Here is a 15,890-nt window from a genome sequence, read left to right as displayed (position 1 = left end):
CTATTGTCTGTACAGTATGTAAATTAGGTACCGTAAGTCTAATACAGCACTGTAATTTTATACATTTCTTGTGAAAGAAACATTTCTTATTCAATGGCGATTACAATTATTTATATTAATGATGTCTCTAAAGTTCAGCGAAGTTTTCGCAGAAAAATAACATCAGAAATCGCGGGCGCGGTTTGCTGCGCTGTTCCGCGACGAAAACAAGCTTGAGCAACAGCGATGTTGAATGGTGCACACTCAGTAAGTAATCCTACAATTTTTTGTTTATAGCGTAGTTTATACGGATTATTTCCAAAAAAAATATACAGATTTTGGAAATGTTGAGTCGAATTAGTCTAGAATCGATTAATTTTATGGAAGAAAACCTTTCAAACAGCCATAGTCCGTAAACTTCACACGTGTCGGGCTGTGATTCCTACAAAATTGATTCATAAAGAACAGAACGTATCTACCGTCTTATAGGGGGATCGACTGTAATTTATAAAATATATTGATCAGTTAAGACATACATAAGTTATAAAAGAAGTGCACATAATAATTTGATAATATTTTGGTGTGTATGTGATTACTGTACATCAATAATTATTTAGGGATCATCAAAAATACTCATTCTCAGTAGTCATATAATTGCATTCAATTTTGCATTTTATAAAGATCATCTAGATATAATAAATGCATAATTTTTTGATACAAAATGAAAAACAGCTATTACTAACATAATTAGTATAATAATATTGATGTTAGTCATTGCTGATATTGCAATTTTGTACAAAATTTATTGCGTTCATTTTGTTTCTTGTTAGGAATTGATTATAAAAAAGATTTTAAATGAGAATCATGTTTAATAAAAGGAGTTTATGCAACTCCATAAGAATTGGAAATCCCATTTGGAGTCATGATCCCCCTATTGAAGAATCACTGATTTATATAAAGCAGAATTTTGCTGCACAATTTTCATTTGCTTCATTTTTTAAATCTAGTGTATAAATTTGTTTTATATTAAATTGGCATTGATATAAACTTTAAAACACTAAATAACTTTTGAGTTAGAAAACATTACATAAAAATTTACAGTAATACTTTGGTTTTCATTGACTTCGGTTATCATCAGTTTTGGTTTTTGATTTTTTTTCATGGAAAATTTGTCTTGGTTTTTGTCGGCATGTCTACTTGACCTCCTCTAATTTTGCAAAAACATAGGGCGACCCACGTGTTTTCCTGCTCAGTGTGCCATAGTTTCTCATTGTGTGAGTTTTCAGTGTGTCATAGTTTCTTATGATTAAATAATAACAATAGATTAAATATGAGAGGGGAAGGAAAATCCCGTAATTTAAACAACGCAGCACTAAATGTAAACAACGAGTCTCGGATGACTCCAATACGTGTTAAACGAACTGTCAATGTCAGAATGAAAAGTTATAAGTCAGAGACAAGTAGTCATATGCAGGTAGAACTTTGACTCCCGCGCTCATAAACAATCAATCTAGGTAAACAATTTCGGAAAAAAGGGAAAGATTTAAGAGAGATAAATCATTGCATATGATCGTTCAAGTACCCAGATGACAGAAATCGCGAGTTACAGAGCTAAATTATGAGTGTGAATCTTGCAATTTTGTCAGCAATCCCCAAGAACAATCGACAGAAAGGCATCGAGCAGACATCTGGAATCGGATCTTTCCCATGACCCGAGTTGATCTCAGTTTCCCCAAAACAAAAGAGAGACCAATCGGGAAGCTAGGAAGGGAACGAGGGGCCAATCAGAAGTCCGAACAGTGGGAGAAAAAACTATAAAAATCCAAAATTCAAGGTCGGAAGAAGCTCTCCTCCATATTCCACAAAAGATTGTGACTTATATTGTGGTGTGTTGTCGCCAAGAACTTTGGACCACACCGCTTCCTCCTTCTGATTGTCTGCCTTGCTCATTGACCTCATTTCGTCCACCCCGGGGCCATACAGACGCCGAAGTTCTTGCCTCTCTGCATCTTTGATGAGAAGAACCTAGTGAAGGATTGTCGTTGTAAGCATAAATGTTAACAAATAAACGGCTTTCTTGTGTAAAACACTTGTCATCACTTGCCTCCTCCGTCACAGCCCACATATAACCTTCTCTTAGGTTCATCCTGACGCGGGATTAATAGATCCCACCTAGGAGAAGGCAACCTTACACAGGTGCCGTGGAGTGGGTTTCAAGTCCCCTATCTCCACCGAGTCGGCTACCTTACATTGGTAAGATGGAATCAAAGGCACTACTAACGTCTATATAATGATAAAGGACAAAGTTTGTACCAAATTCAGTTTGGAATGATGGTGAATACCACAATGCGTTTATCACAGTGTAAAAAAAGATTCAAACGTATAAATGTAAACAGACTTTATTTCAAATGTTTTTTGTCATTACGATCAATAAAGAAAAAAATTTCAGCAATGAGTTGCATAACTTTCCCAGTGAAAAACACTAGGACTCTAACAGAAAGTTGAAATTGTATGGCACCATCTGTATCATGAGATTTTATATTATTACTAGCTGTTACTCGTGGCTTTGCTTGCGTGGATTTTGCAAGCAAAACCCTATTTATATTCAATATTTCAACAACCATAGTAATTGTTATATAACACCTACCACTGAGAATGATGAGAATTGCTGAGAATCAAACAGTTTTCAATTTGATCAATTTTCTGGAACGTTTACAATCGTTCTATAATCAAACCAATATGTAAAAAAGAAATTCAAATTTAAAATGGTTTGAACATTTGGTTAAAAAATCGAAATATATAAAAAATATTTATAACAATGTTTGAAATGTTATCAATTTAATACCACTAAGTACTCAATGAAGACTAAACGTAATTAAAAACAAAAAAAATCACATCTAAGGTAGTACAGTAAAAGCAGTTCTTCAGGTTAAGCCTTAATGCTTTCCCCCTGCAAGGTAATTTCGAAAAATCCCTTCTCAGTGTGTGTTTTCATGACGTATCCTACTAAAACGCAGTTAAAAACAAAAAATTGCATCTAAAATAGTACAGTAGAAGCCTTTCTTCAGGTTAAGCCATAATGCTCTCTCCCTGCAGGGGAATTTTGAAAAATCCCTTCTCAGTGTGCATTTTCATGATGTACTCTGTGTACCAAATTTCACCTCTAGGTTTTGGAACTTTCTAGAAAAAACTGGAACATTCTCATTGAAACGTCACACATTTTTGAAGTCAACCACTTTCAAACTCCATATCTCTCACACCCTTATAGTTGTCCAGAAGCAACCACCATAGTGCACGATGGGAGATTTGGGGCTACTACCACACACAAACACCATTCATGTGCGATGTGTAGTTTTGGCTGCAGAGTGACGTATAGGCACAAACACGTCCATTTTTATATATATAAAGCGAGTGATCGGACAACGAACAACGAGCACTTCACTGAACAAACATAAAAAGAAGCGACGAAAATAACAAATACCGATTGATTTTCCCTTGTCTTCAGGCAACAATTCGAAGCTTTTAGGAGTGCTGGAGACGTCAACATCGACGTTCAACCCGGAATATACTCATCAGATAGTATTCCTCCAAACTTTGAAACTCTTCCTTGTAATTCCAGCCTTTTATTTTTCTGACAGAAAGAATTCTTTTATACTATTCGTGAGACTGTCGGGCGGGCACTCGTTGAGTTTTGCGTCGAGTTTTATTTTCGAAAGGTAAAATAACAAATGTAGAGAGTGGGCAGAAGTTGTCTGATGTTGCTGGGCAGTATGGCGTGAACAGGTCTACAGTAGGCTGCAGTTCAATCTTATCTAAGAAAGATACAGTATAATCAACGAGACTTAAGCAGCTAAAGGAGTAACAAAAATCACTTTTGAGAATAAAGAATATCGAAGAGCTTATAATGGAACCTGAAACGGATCTGACAGAAGAATGTTAAGAACTCTTGAATGAACACCAAGAAACTCGACGAGATATGGTTTATTATGAAAAAGAGGATTAATGCTGATATCTGCTATTAATTAAAGATCTTTTGAAGAAGTGGGGATGTCAGATCAACAGTCTTAGAATGGCATCCAAACCAGGTTGAGGTTAATAGGCTTAGGGATCTCTACAATTACAATGCTATTAATTACTTCTGAAAAATCCTGAAGAAAAGAGAGAAGCAATCGACATTGGACAGATTCTTTAACCCTCACAAACAGAAAAAATGCAACTAATAAAAATGCAAGACTGTGTATATATGTATTTTATTATTACATATAAATAAACATAATAAGAATATATATTAATAGGTATATAATCTTTATTTTTTGGGGTCTCCAGAATGAATTAATCAAATTCCCATAAAAACATATGGTAAATCAATAATCAGTTAATGAACAATTCGGATAGCGAACAAAGTCTTGGAACGGATTATGTTCATTAACCAATCACCCACTGTATATAGATATAGATTAGATTATTATTATTATTTTGGGTTTAGTAGGTTATACTCAGTTGACACCTGTGGCTGTGTACTATGCCAGACCAGAGTCAAGGCATAGTAACCAAAAACTAAAATTAAATAAGTGTGTCAGTGTCTGTATTCAGGAATTTCCTAACAATATGGCATGTATTCAATATAGTGGCCTTCTGTAGTGTGATGTATGTATTTCTATTCAATTGTAATGTTTCCAGGCTTTTGTGAAGTGTGTGGGGTATCACACCTGTATAGGAGAGAACAACAGGTACAATAAGCACCCTATCCATCCTCTACAGATGCCTTATTTCCTGGGCGAGTTCTGTGTACTTGCTAATTTTTTCAGTGCATGTGTTTTGTACATTGTGAGTGTTTGGAATGGCTATGTCTATAATGTATGTGATTTTATTGTGTTTGTCAATGAGTGTGATGTCTGGTCTGTTGTGGTAAATTGTTTTATCTGTGATTATGGCTCTGTCGTAGTACATTTTGTGCGTGTTGTTTTCCAATACTGTCTGTGGAATATACTTGTAGTATGGTTCGTGGATGTCTGCCAATTTGTGTTTCTTTGCAAGCTCTTGGTGTATTATATTTGCTACTTGATTGTGTCTATGTAAGTAATCTGTCTGTGCCAAGAGCTTGCAACCAGAAGTGATGTGTTGTATAGTTTCTGGCATGATGTGACATTTTCTGCATGTGTCATTTGTGAGTGTTGTATCTTTGAGTATGTGTTTTCTGTAGTTTTTAGTATTTATGACCTGATCCTGTATGGCAATCATGAATCCTTCCGTCTCCCCAAAGAGGCATCCCCGATCTAACCAGCTGTTTGACGCAGTTTTGTCAACAAAATCCTGGGCTAGGTCATAAGGATGCCTGCCATGGAGTGCCTTTCGAGCCCACGATTGCTTAATGTTGTCTATGCTTTTTATATGTTGTTTCAAGTCTGTATGATGTGAGTGTAAGTTTAATGGTGTGCTATTATTATTATTAATTTTATTTTATTTATTTATTTTTTTTACATTAACTTACTAACTATACTAACCTACTATAATCTTGAACAATCCTAACCAGACGACTAAAGCCAAAAGCCCCTAATCTAGTTTCACCTAACCTATCATAACCTAACTGGAAACCAAGCTAAGAGTCCATAATCTAACTTACAACTAGGACTAACTTAAACTAATCAAATTTAGACTGAAAAAGAAGATGGAAAATAAGAATTAAAATACAAAGTTGAAAGGCAGCTACATACTGACAGTTGTAACAAAGCAAGGAAAAGCTAATTGCCATCTGTTCCCAGAGTGAGTATCTGTTCCCTGTACTCGCATTCATATCCCTTAGTGATGCTCTTAAGAGCATCACTAAGGGATATGAATGCGAATAGATGATGTAATGTTGTATGCGTGTGAATGAGTTGGTGTAGGTTGCAATGCCAGTTGTACCCTTCAAGAATATCGGCTTTCATTAAACTATCCTTAATGTGATTGTACGTATTGCAGCAAAAAAACTAAGTGAAGTGGTGTTTGGTCCTCCTGAATACCACAATCACATTGTGGATTGTCCCCAAGATTAAATCTATGCAAGTATTGTTTAAAGTTGCCATGTCCTGTAAGTAGCTGAGTGAGGGTGTAACTAGGGTAGAAGTGGCGAAGAGTCACAGTAGTGTCATCCTTGGGATGAAAGTGTAGGTGAGCCTGCCAGTGGTGTCATTGTCCCAGCTGTCTTGCCAGAGAATGAAGATTTGCTTCTTGACTATGATTGTTGATGTATGATGTAGGAATGTAACTGAAAGTACTAGTGACTGAAGACTTTGCATCTTGTTTGGCAAGACCATCAGCAGTCTTGTTGCCAAGAACCCCGCATGACCCAGGGACCCATTGGAAACCTATTCTAATGTTGTCTAAGTGTCTGAGAATGTGGTGTATGAGATGGACACGTTTTAAGCAGCTCTCAGACTTTGCAATCCTGTGTAAAGCTACCTTACTGTCAGAATAAATGTGATAGTAGTGTCTTTTGTTCTTTCTACGTCTAATGCGAATTAAGCTTGTATAAATAGCTAAAGATTCTACCTGTGCTATTGAGCAGTGTGTACCTAGACGGAAGCAAGTGTTGCGAAGCTCATGGCCTAAGTCGGAGTAAACTACAAAAGCAGTACCCACTTTGTCACCCATCTTGGAATTGTCAGTGTAAATCCTAAACATGGGATGATCACTTGGATCTTTGAAGTAAATGTCGGGGCAAGCTGATGGGAGGGGTTGGTAATCGTAAATTGGGAGGTTATTTTTGTCAATGCTAAATTTTTTGATATCATCGATCAAGGTCAGACTGGGGGGAATCTTACCTACTCTAATCATTATGTCGACATCCGAGTTGGTCTTGCCAGATAAGGTGATGAGATTTTCCTTCCAAATAATGCGTTTAATTTCTAAGTTGATAGATGTCAACTCTGACGTTACCAAAAGGGCACTAATACTCCACTGGTGGATGTTATTGAGAATGTTATTGCATAGGTCCTATAAGCCTTACAAATGCAGAGAGCTGCAATCCTTTGAACAGATAAGTTTTTTATGGTTATGGACTTTGGCAGCCACATGGCCCCCAGACCTGTATAGCATAGAGGAGTGCTGGCTGAATTGCACTGCACCCCTGTAAATAAGCTTAGTAGTGTTAGGGCCAAGGCCTCATGTGTTCCTAGCAATACTAATAGGGCATTGGCTATCTTTTTTGCTTTGTCTGTGATGTATTTGATGTGGGATATGAAGTTAAGTCTTTCGTCAAGAATAACACTTAAATATTTAATTTCCATTGTTTGCTTTACTCTGTGAGCACCTATTCGAAGGGTAAGCTTCCTGATGAGTGGCGTGTTCCTACCAACTATCATGCTTTCGCATTTGTCTGTGTTAATGGATTGCCTATGTTTAATAATTAATACTCCACTAGTGAATGTTATTGAGAATGTTGTTGCATATGTCCTGTAAGCATTTACTGTTCCTGTGTGAAGCTAGGATAATTGTCATCCACATAGCCCTGTATGCAGGAGGCAGAGTGTCGTTTAAGTGCAGGATAGAGTTATAGGCTATGTTCCAGAGACCAGGACCAGACTTGGATCCCTGAGAACAGTCCTGAGTGATGGGTATGATTATGTTATTTTGTGTTGTAACCGGCACTCCTGTTGTTAATTAAGTCCCGAGATAACTCGGACATGTTACATAGCGTTACGAAAAATTCGGTAGTTAAGGCCACTTTTGACAAAATTTTTTTTTTTTNGTTTTTTAGGTCCACAAATGTTTGCAAAAATTTTTGCCTGCGCGAAAAAATTTTATCGCGATTTTAATTAGCCTTTGATTAGGCTCGATTAAGGCTTAATTGTTTTTTAATGGGATTTTTTTTTATCAAATTTAATTCATTGTTCTAAAGTTGTAGCGCACGGATTTTCCTTCGATAAAGTTATTTAAAGCTACTTTCTGATGTCTAACGACCTCCGATAGTTTTTTAATTTTTTTAATTAATAGATTTTATTATATATAAATTTAATTAATTAGGGAGGGTCGGAAATCGCAATAAAATTTTTAATTTTTCAAAAATATTTAAGAATATATGTCTAGTTATTAGTCACCATACTTTAAACCCTTGTCCTCCTGAGACGTATATGAGAATGTCCCGGGAAATCCACTCCAGTTGTTCTCAAGATCATCCAGCTGTGTAAACAATGACTCATTGGTGTTAAATTTCACAGAAAGGCGAGACAAAGGAAAATAAAATTTGAAGCTTTTTCTTCAAAATTAATGCATTTCTTTCGTTTTTTTTCAGTTTTAAGTATTTTTTATGCTTAATTACATTATAATTAAAAACAGGTGGGCATTGAGGTTAATATAGAATTGAAGAAATTTGTAAAGATTTTGAGGGCAGTGATGAGCATGTAATGTGTATAAGATAGAAGGCCACAAGGTGTAATCTAAGATGTCTCTAAAGTCAATAGTAATTATTGCCATATGCTGATTATTAAGCTTAGCCTGGTGGATGTAATTAACAACCTGGTGAATGGCATCTACAGTACTGGCTTTGTTTTTAGAGAAGCCAATCTGATTCTGATGCAGGGCTCTACACTTGCATAGATGCCAAGTGATCCTATTAATCATAAGACCATCTTTCACTTTTCCCAGAGTTGCGAGAAGGCAGATTGGTGTATTTTTTGTAAATCCAATGCATCTAATCTTCATCTTCCTGGTTCACTCATGCCACCGTGCAAACCTTTGTAAGGCTATTGTGGAACGCTGATATCCTTGGCCCTGTGAACTATACATCTTTACAGAGGACCAGATTATCTATCAAGAATTCAAGACCTTCGTGGGATACCTGAAACTAACGGACTATACCACTACCAGCCCAAGCAGCACCTAATGGACAGCTCATCTCCTGGGTCAACAGGGACCCCATAAGGGGTCTCCTTATTGCTTCTTCTCAGTGTCACCCCTTATTTTGCTAACTTTTATCAAGGTGGCCTCATCTGTCCTACTCCTCAAAGTAATACTCTATGGGCCTACTTCTTCCCTGTAAATACAAATTGTTCTGCATGCATAAACTATTGTATATCCTTGTCTTATCCAACAGTCTTTTGTGGCTCATGTCCTCTCCCTTCCACTTTCAAACTCCAACTATCCCACCTTTCCAACTTTTCCTCAAATCATTCTCCCTCCTTCCTTTACCCATCTTTATGAGCTTTTAAGGCTACACCTTTGAGTACTGCCTTCTTTCGTGCGTGCGTGTGTGTGTGTGTGTGTGTGTAGTTTTTGTAAGTGTTAGTGCTGGTGGGTTTGGGAATCAATTTAACACTAGTTTTTTTCCACTGAGTAGGAAAAAGGGCAGTGTTCAAGCAGATATTAAAAAAGATAACAAATGTGTGTTTAATCATCCCAGTGGTTATGCTGTCAAGGCCTGGGACTTTGTTATCGGTGAGTGAGCAGATGGCATTTGAGACCTCAATGTAGGTGAAGTTGTGGTCATTGTCTGTGTTAGATGGAGTGAGTATAGAACTACTGATGACCACTTGTATACTGTCATTATGTTGTGGGTCATCTGAAGGGTAAAGACTAGTGAGAATGTGCGTGATAGTATCCTCAGTGTTATTAGTGTAGCGACCATTGGGGATCTGGATAGGGGAGGGAATTTGGAGCTGATGTTTTTCCTTACAAGCTAAGTAGTATGGTTCTGACTAGGGATTGCGACCGCAAGTGTTGGTACAGAAATCCTTCCAAGTATTTGTCCTTGTTTTATTTATAAGGGTTTTGTAAGCGTTGCATTTGTGCCTGTACTGATCTCTAAGTGTGGCTTTAATTAATGTCCAGGTCCTGTTCATTCCTAAATTGCCTCCTTAATCTCCTAACTTCTTTTTTCTTGTTTTCTAGCTCAGTGATCCACCAAGGAACTTTTTTGTGTTTACAATGTTCGAGCTTGGAGGCAATAACATAAGAGTTAGTTATGTATTTGTAAGCCTGGTGACAAGATGGTCTAAGGTGTCCTGAGTATAGTGATTGTGGTGAGGGATACCAGCCCAAATGTTATTGAAGGTGTCTTATAATAATTGCCAGTTAGTGCGAGTATAGTGAAAACTATGATTATTAATGTTACTAGTAGTGTTCAGTTGGGTGAACTTTGTATAACACATTAGTTATGTTCTGAAAAAGTGCCATTTTATGCAAATCATGCTACATGAAACAAAGGACTAATGCAAAATATAGTTGTTATGTTCCAGAAGTTAGCAAAAGTATACTATTCTTTTTTGTTACTAAAACAAATATTGACTTTTTTTTAACAGTAACATATCATACAAGGAGCATTTGTTGATATAGGTTTTATTGTAGGAAATGCATTTCAGGTCTTAATGACCCTTCTTCAGTCTTTAGAATGGTTGATTACAAATTGACATTAAAGAAAATATTGGGTAATTGACTGGTTAGAATCTGTTTACAAGGGTTACTGTATATGGGTAGAAGATATGAGGTGGGTGGTGGTTAAAATACCAAAAGATTAAACTAAATATTTAATGTTATATAAGATAGAAGTGGGCATTACCTCCAATAAAACCTATATCAACAAATGTTCCTTGTATGATATGTTACTGAAAAAAAGCCAATAGCCTTTAATTCTTTAAAACCCACAACAAAACCAGTAAGAGAAATATGTTTATGAAAGTAATCAATTATTTCTTTCCAATCAACAATTAATTAACAATCACAATTAAAAGTACTGTTAATATTAATTTTAGTTAAATGAGGGTGTTTTCTTTTTACAAAGTATTGCCGTCATCTCATCTTTTTTGTTGCTCTTGATCAGAAGTATCATCAACATTTTCATATTTTTTATTTTTATCATAAAAATTGTTTATGGATGACGAAATAAAAATATGTTATTAATAGAAATTTTTTCTAGTGGGTTGCGTTCATTCAGTTGAGTACTGAGTGACTTTTTCCCAGAATTTGTGTTTGAATACTGAATTGTTCAAGTACAGAGATACTGCTGTATTTTGCTCATCATTTTTATGAATGAAGTAATCATTCATAGGTAAGTAATACTTATGGTTAAAAAAGTTTGATAACACTTACCTAAAAATGTTTAAATAAATTTTACTAAATACAAAGATTAATCTATAACAGCATTTTTAATCTTTTTCATATCATGGTGCACTTGAACTTATAATTAAATTTCGTAGCACAAATTTGTGCTGAAAAAATCACATGATTTAAAGTTACTTTTGTAAACATTCTATTACCATATTACTTCCCACTTAATCTAATTTTTTTTTTGTGTGTATTTTTTGTGAATTAAATAAAACAGTATTGTTGTTCCTTAAAATAACAGCAGGTTACAATAATAGTTATTTAAATTAATCATTTTTATTTACATAAGAAAAGCAATTAGCATTTAAATTATAATTTTAAGTCTTAATTTGCATTTAAAAGTCATATGATAATTGTCTTTAGAAATCTGCCATATTCATTAATATGAGTATAAATTACAATATAAAAATAATATAATATTTGAGTGTTGAAAGCTTCAGTTCAGTTATAGATTTATACAAAATATTTTATGAATATATATTTTTTACTTCATTATGTATGTTTATTCATTACAACAATGAAAATCTTATATAATCAATTTAAAGAGAGTTTAATTTTGACACGTATACTTATTGTTCTTTGGGCTTCTTTTGAAAATAATTTATTTAATAAACTTCAGAAATTTTCATGGCACACCTATGATCCTCTCATGGCACACTGGTTAAAAATCACTGATCTATAAAAAGAAAATATAGTGAGTCTTAAGGGCTAAAGTTTGAAATCAATGACTACGACACTTGGTTGATAGAAAAGTTAGTACAATTTTTTCTTCCTTGTCCTATCAATTTTCATTAAAATAAGCCTGACAAAAAGCATAAAATAATTTGAAAATTTCAATATTCTAAAATCCATGGGCAAATTTGAAACAACATGCATTCTTACTTGAATAAAAAAAAATATGAATAAGGAAGTTTACACGTAAAAATTGTAAAATTTTGTACAGAGGATTTCCAAAACAGTGTTAGAGCAAAACTGGAAGTCATGTTGTTTGGAGGTATTTCCAATTTTCAAATGTGTTGTAGAAGGGATACTTGTATATTGTTATACATTTATTGTATTCTTCTTTTTACATTTCTATTAACTGAGGAAGATCAGTCAAACAGATTGAAAATATTCTTATTTTTAATAAATGTGTTGCTGCAGTTATAAAGGTGACTTTTCTTTTCGTCAAAGTAATTGGTAATAAGACGTAAGAAAACAGTGTGATATGAAATAATACAAATAAATTCATTATTGTAAACTTTTTAAAATTAGGCAGATGGCACTTAAGATGTTCCATTAACATGCTATTTTTGTTCTAGGAAAATCTAGCATTAAAGTTTGATGCCTCAGAAATACTTAGATTTTTTTGATAATGTAGTGGAGGTTCTTTTCCACTTTTTTCTCTCCTGCTTTCATTCCATGTTAGTGAAGTTAATATAGCTTATATGATCTACAGGGTGTATCAGTACAGTGGTTACAAACTTTCAGGAGAGATAAAGTATATCTAGATGATGGGAAATCACATAGCAATGCATAGTTGGAAACACTTTCCTAGTGCGGTAGTGATGACACAAAACACAGGAAAGGAAGGACACAAACAGGGTGAAAAAACATGTTTATTATTCTTAGTACAGTAAAAATGCTGGGATGTCTTTGGCTGGTTTACGCGATAGATGTATCCTGGGGTCGTAATTTCAAACACCACCTTTGATTTTTGTTGTACTAAGAATAATAAACATGTTTTCTCACCCTGTTTGTGTCCTTCCTTTCTTGTGTTTTATGTCATCACTACTGTGCCAAAAAAGCATTTTCGACCATGCCTTGCTATGTGATTTCCCATCGTCTAGGTGTACTCTATCTCTCCTGAAAGTTTGTAATTGCTGTACTGATACACCCTGTATATTACTTTCACTCACTCACTGATAGAATTTGTATGATGTGTAAATTGTAGTTTTCCCAAAGATTAATATTAATATTTTTTTTCACTTTTATAATAATAATTCAAAGAATAAGGAGAGAAACTAGCAAATGATTTTATTTTAAAGTTTAATTTTAAAATATTAAAAATAAAAAAAATGACAATTATCAGTGATGGAAATAAACTATCAATTTTTTAGAACCTTATTAATGTTTTAACACTTGTTATGAATTAGATTCAACAATTCTTAATTATTATTATTTTATAATAATATTGGAAACATAAAAGTACTGTGAATTTTCTTGTTTATTTTTTGTTAGTGTTACTGTAATTTAGTTTATATTTTTCAGAAGTTCAACTGCAATTTAAAGTAGTTTGACTTTAATGCATACATTATGGATGTGATAACTATTGTAACTCTTTGCTTAATGTTTCAAAAACATTTTTAGAAGAATATTTTAATTCTTCAAATAATGTTTTCTTGGATTATGTTTCCTGAAGGAATCATAAAATATAACCTTTAACTTTTAAATTTTAAAGAAATGATCCACAGTTGTAAAAAATTTTTCAAAATATAAATGAGCAAAAATTATTGTGATATCATCACAATGCCATGCTGCATTTTTAATCATATTTTTAATTTATTTAATTTAAAATATATGATCTGGATGTCAAATTATTAGTCTTGCCCCTGTACATTATACTTTTCTTTTAACAATATAATTATGCTGTTCATCTATGTAACTCCATTCCAGATTGAATTTTTGAATTGAAATCACATGACTTCCAGTCTACACCAGAAATTTATATATAGTTAATCACGGCTTCCTGCCCCTAAGCTTTCCATATCTGGGTCTCAACTTTCATCTATCTATCACCATTCTTGAAATTAGACGACAATGGGAATTTATAGGTCTACAATTTTTTTTAAATTGCAGTCTAATAAATTTGCAATTATATAAAAGTACTAAATATTCTTTCATCTATAAATGAAACTAAGATCAGTGAGTGAACTAAAATAATTACTGTTGCTATTATTGTTTAATGTAATGCTACTATAATATTTTATTTTTCTATTGCTGAAAACATTTAGTTTTATCATCTGATTTGGTTTTATGTCATGATTGATGACTGCATTTACAATTCATAAATTTATTTAACATTTCAGTTTTTATTAATAAAAATACCTTGTAAATATTTTGATAGTTTTGCTATTTCTGGAAGATTAATGCATTCATATTCATTAATATGAGTATAAATTACAATATAAAAATAATATAATATTTGAGTGTTGAAAGCTTCAGTTCAGTTATAGATTTATACAAAATATACAAATTTATACAAAATATTTATCTATTTATAAATTATATATTCTAGGAACTGTTAAAAGAATTTATAGATGAGAGAGAATGGGATGCTATTATAGCAGAGTGTGACCCTGATTTTGTACCATCTGATGGAGAATTACTAGGATTAAGAAATATACACATTTTTGGATTAGCAAATGTTCTTAAACGTCCAATTATATTATTAGATTCTTTAGCTGGAATGCAAAGCTTAGGAGATTACTCAGGTAATTTTATTTCTTCAATTTTAGATTTTCAATGATTTTTAGCTAAAATAAATAAAGAAATTAACAGTTGTGGAATAATAATGGAAATGAGAATTTTTTAATCTAGTAATTAAAATTTAAGTTGGACTGAATTTTAAATATAAACATTTTATTGGAAAATTTTATTTTATTAACCTAAAATTTGAAACTTAATATTTCTAATGATTGATTTATAGAAAATGTCATAACTGATTGATTATGTAAACTTTGATTGTAGTGTACTATATTCCAGTGTTTCTGGACATTTAATTTAGAATTTGTTAATAATTAGAATAAAAGTTAAACCAATTGGTATTTTAAGTTTAAAAATGAGAGTATAAAACCTTTCCAGATGACTATGACCAGATTTTCTTAGAACAGAATTTTTATTCCATAGGTCTCATTGGTTTTAATCCTTCTTAAGCAAACTATCCTCTTTACTTGACCATTGACAACTTGGACTTATATAATCACTTTGGTCACTTCAAAGAAATACCTTCTTTGAAGTGACTAAAGTGATCATATGAAACTGTCACTTCTTTGAAGTGACAGTTTCATCATCCTGAATGGGGTTATAAAATAGAAACCATGAACATGTACAATGTAAGTACATGTTAGATATGTTGCACTGTTGTGTTAGTATAAAAATTCATCTCAATCTTTTTTCATAGTATACCTTCTCTGTTTTCTCTTATTCATTCTTATTGCAGAGAGCATATAAATTTCCTGTTTATATCTTCAACAAAATAGCTTATGCTTATTCTTACTAAACTAAATAATATATAACAAAGCCAATGAATTTAATATTTTCTATTAATTGAGATGGATAAAGTGATAATTGATGATGGCAGAATTTGGGTGAGTTCAGAAATTCATTTGACCTGGAAGAGCAGACTGTTTGACCAAATAGAAGAGATATAAAAGTGCTATCAAAACAGAGAAAGCAAATGTCTATTTCATATTAATTTAAATCTGTATACATTATATTTTCATGTACAGTACACAGAATTACATATGATTTACAGTAATACCTCGACTTATGCTACCCCAACTTACGCAAACCCAGAGTTATGCGATTTTCAAATCTCGTCGATTCGTCTTTTGTTTGATCGCCATACAACTTTTGATTACTCACTCCCCCACATTATTGTTTGGCTTACATGTTTGGACGTGTAGCGTGGAATCAACACACAGCTACAATTTATTTTGTGTTATTTATTTCTGTGTTTGTTATATCTACGGAGATTTGAGAGACTCTTTATGTGGTGATTTTTTGCAACTGTGAACGAATCAAAAGACGAGATAAGATTAACGAGAACATTTATTAGCTTACATGCATCA

The 15,890-nt window shown here is 33.3% G+C and overlaps 1 protein-coding gene across 1 annotated transcript in view; it reads left to right on the top strand.

Annotated features, from left to right (window-relative positions):
* Positions 1-15,890, top strand: part of LOC111629898 (deubiquitinating protein VCIP135-like) — an 86,898-nt gene that overhangs the window by 18,896 nt on the left and 52,112 nt on the right. The window contains exon 3 of the mRNA XM_023373826.1: positions 14,336-14,531. Coding sequence (XP_023229594.1) covers positions 14,336-14,531 — 196 coding nt within the window. The remainder of the gene's footprint in view (positions 1-14,335; positions 14,532-15,890) is intronic.

The sequence above is a fragment of the Centruroides sculpturatus genome, unplaced genomic scaffold (genome assembly GCF_000671375.1).
Source record: "Centruroides sculpturatus isolate CEXI.00-Female unplaced genomic scaffold, Cexi_2.0 scaffold528, whole genome shotgun sequence".
NCBI classification, from domain to species: domain Eukaryota; kingdom Metazoa; phylum Arthropoda; class Arachnida; order Scorpiones; family Buthidae; genus Centruroides; species Centruroides sculpturatus.
This window is presented reverse-complemented; position numbering and strand designations above follow the sequence as displayed.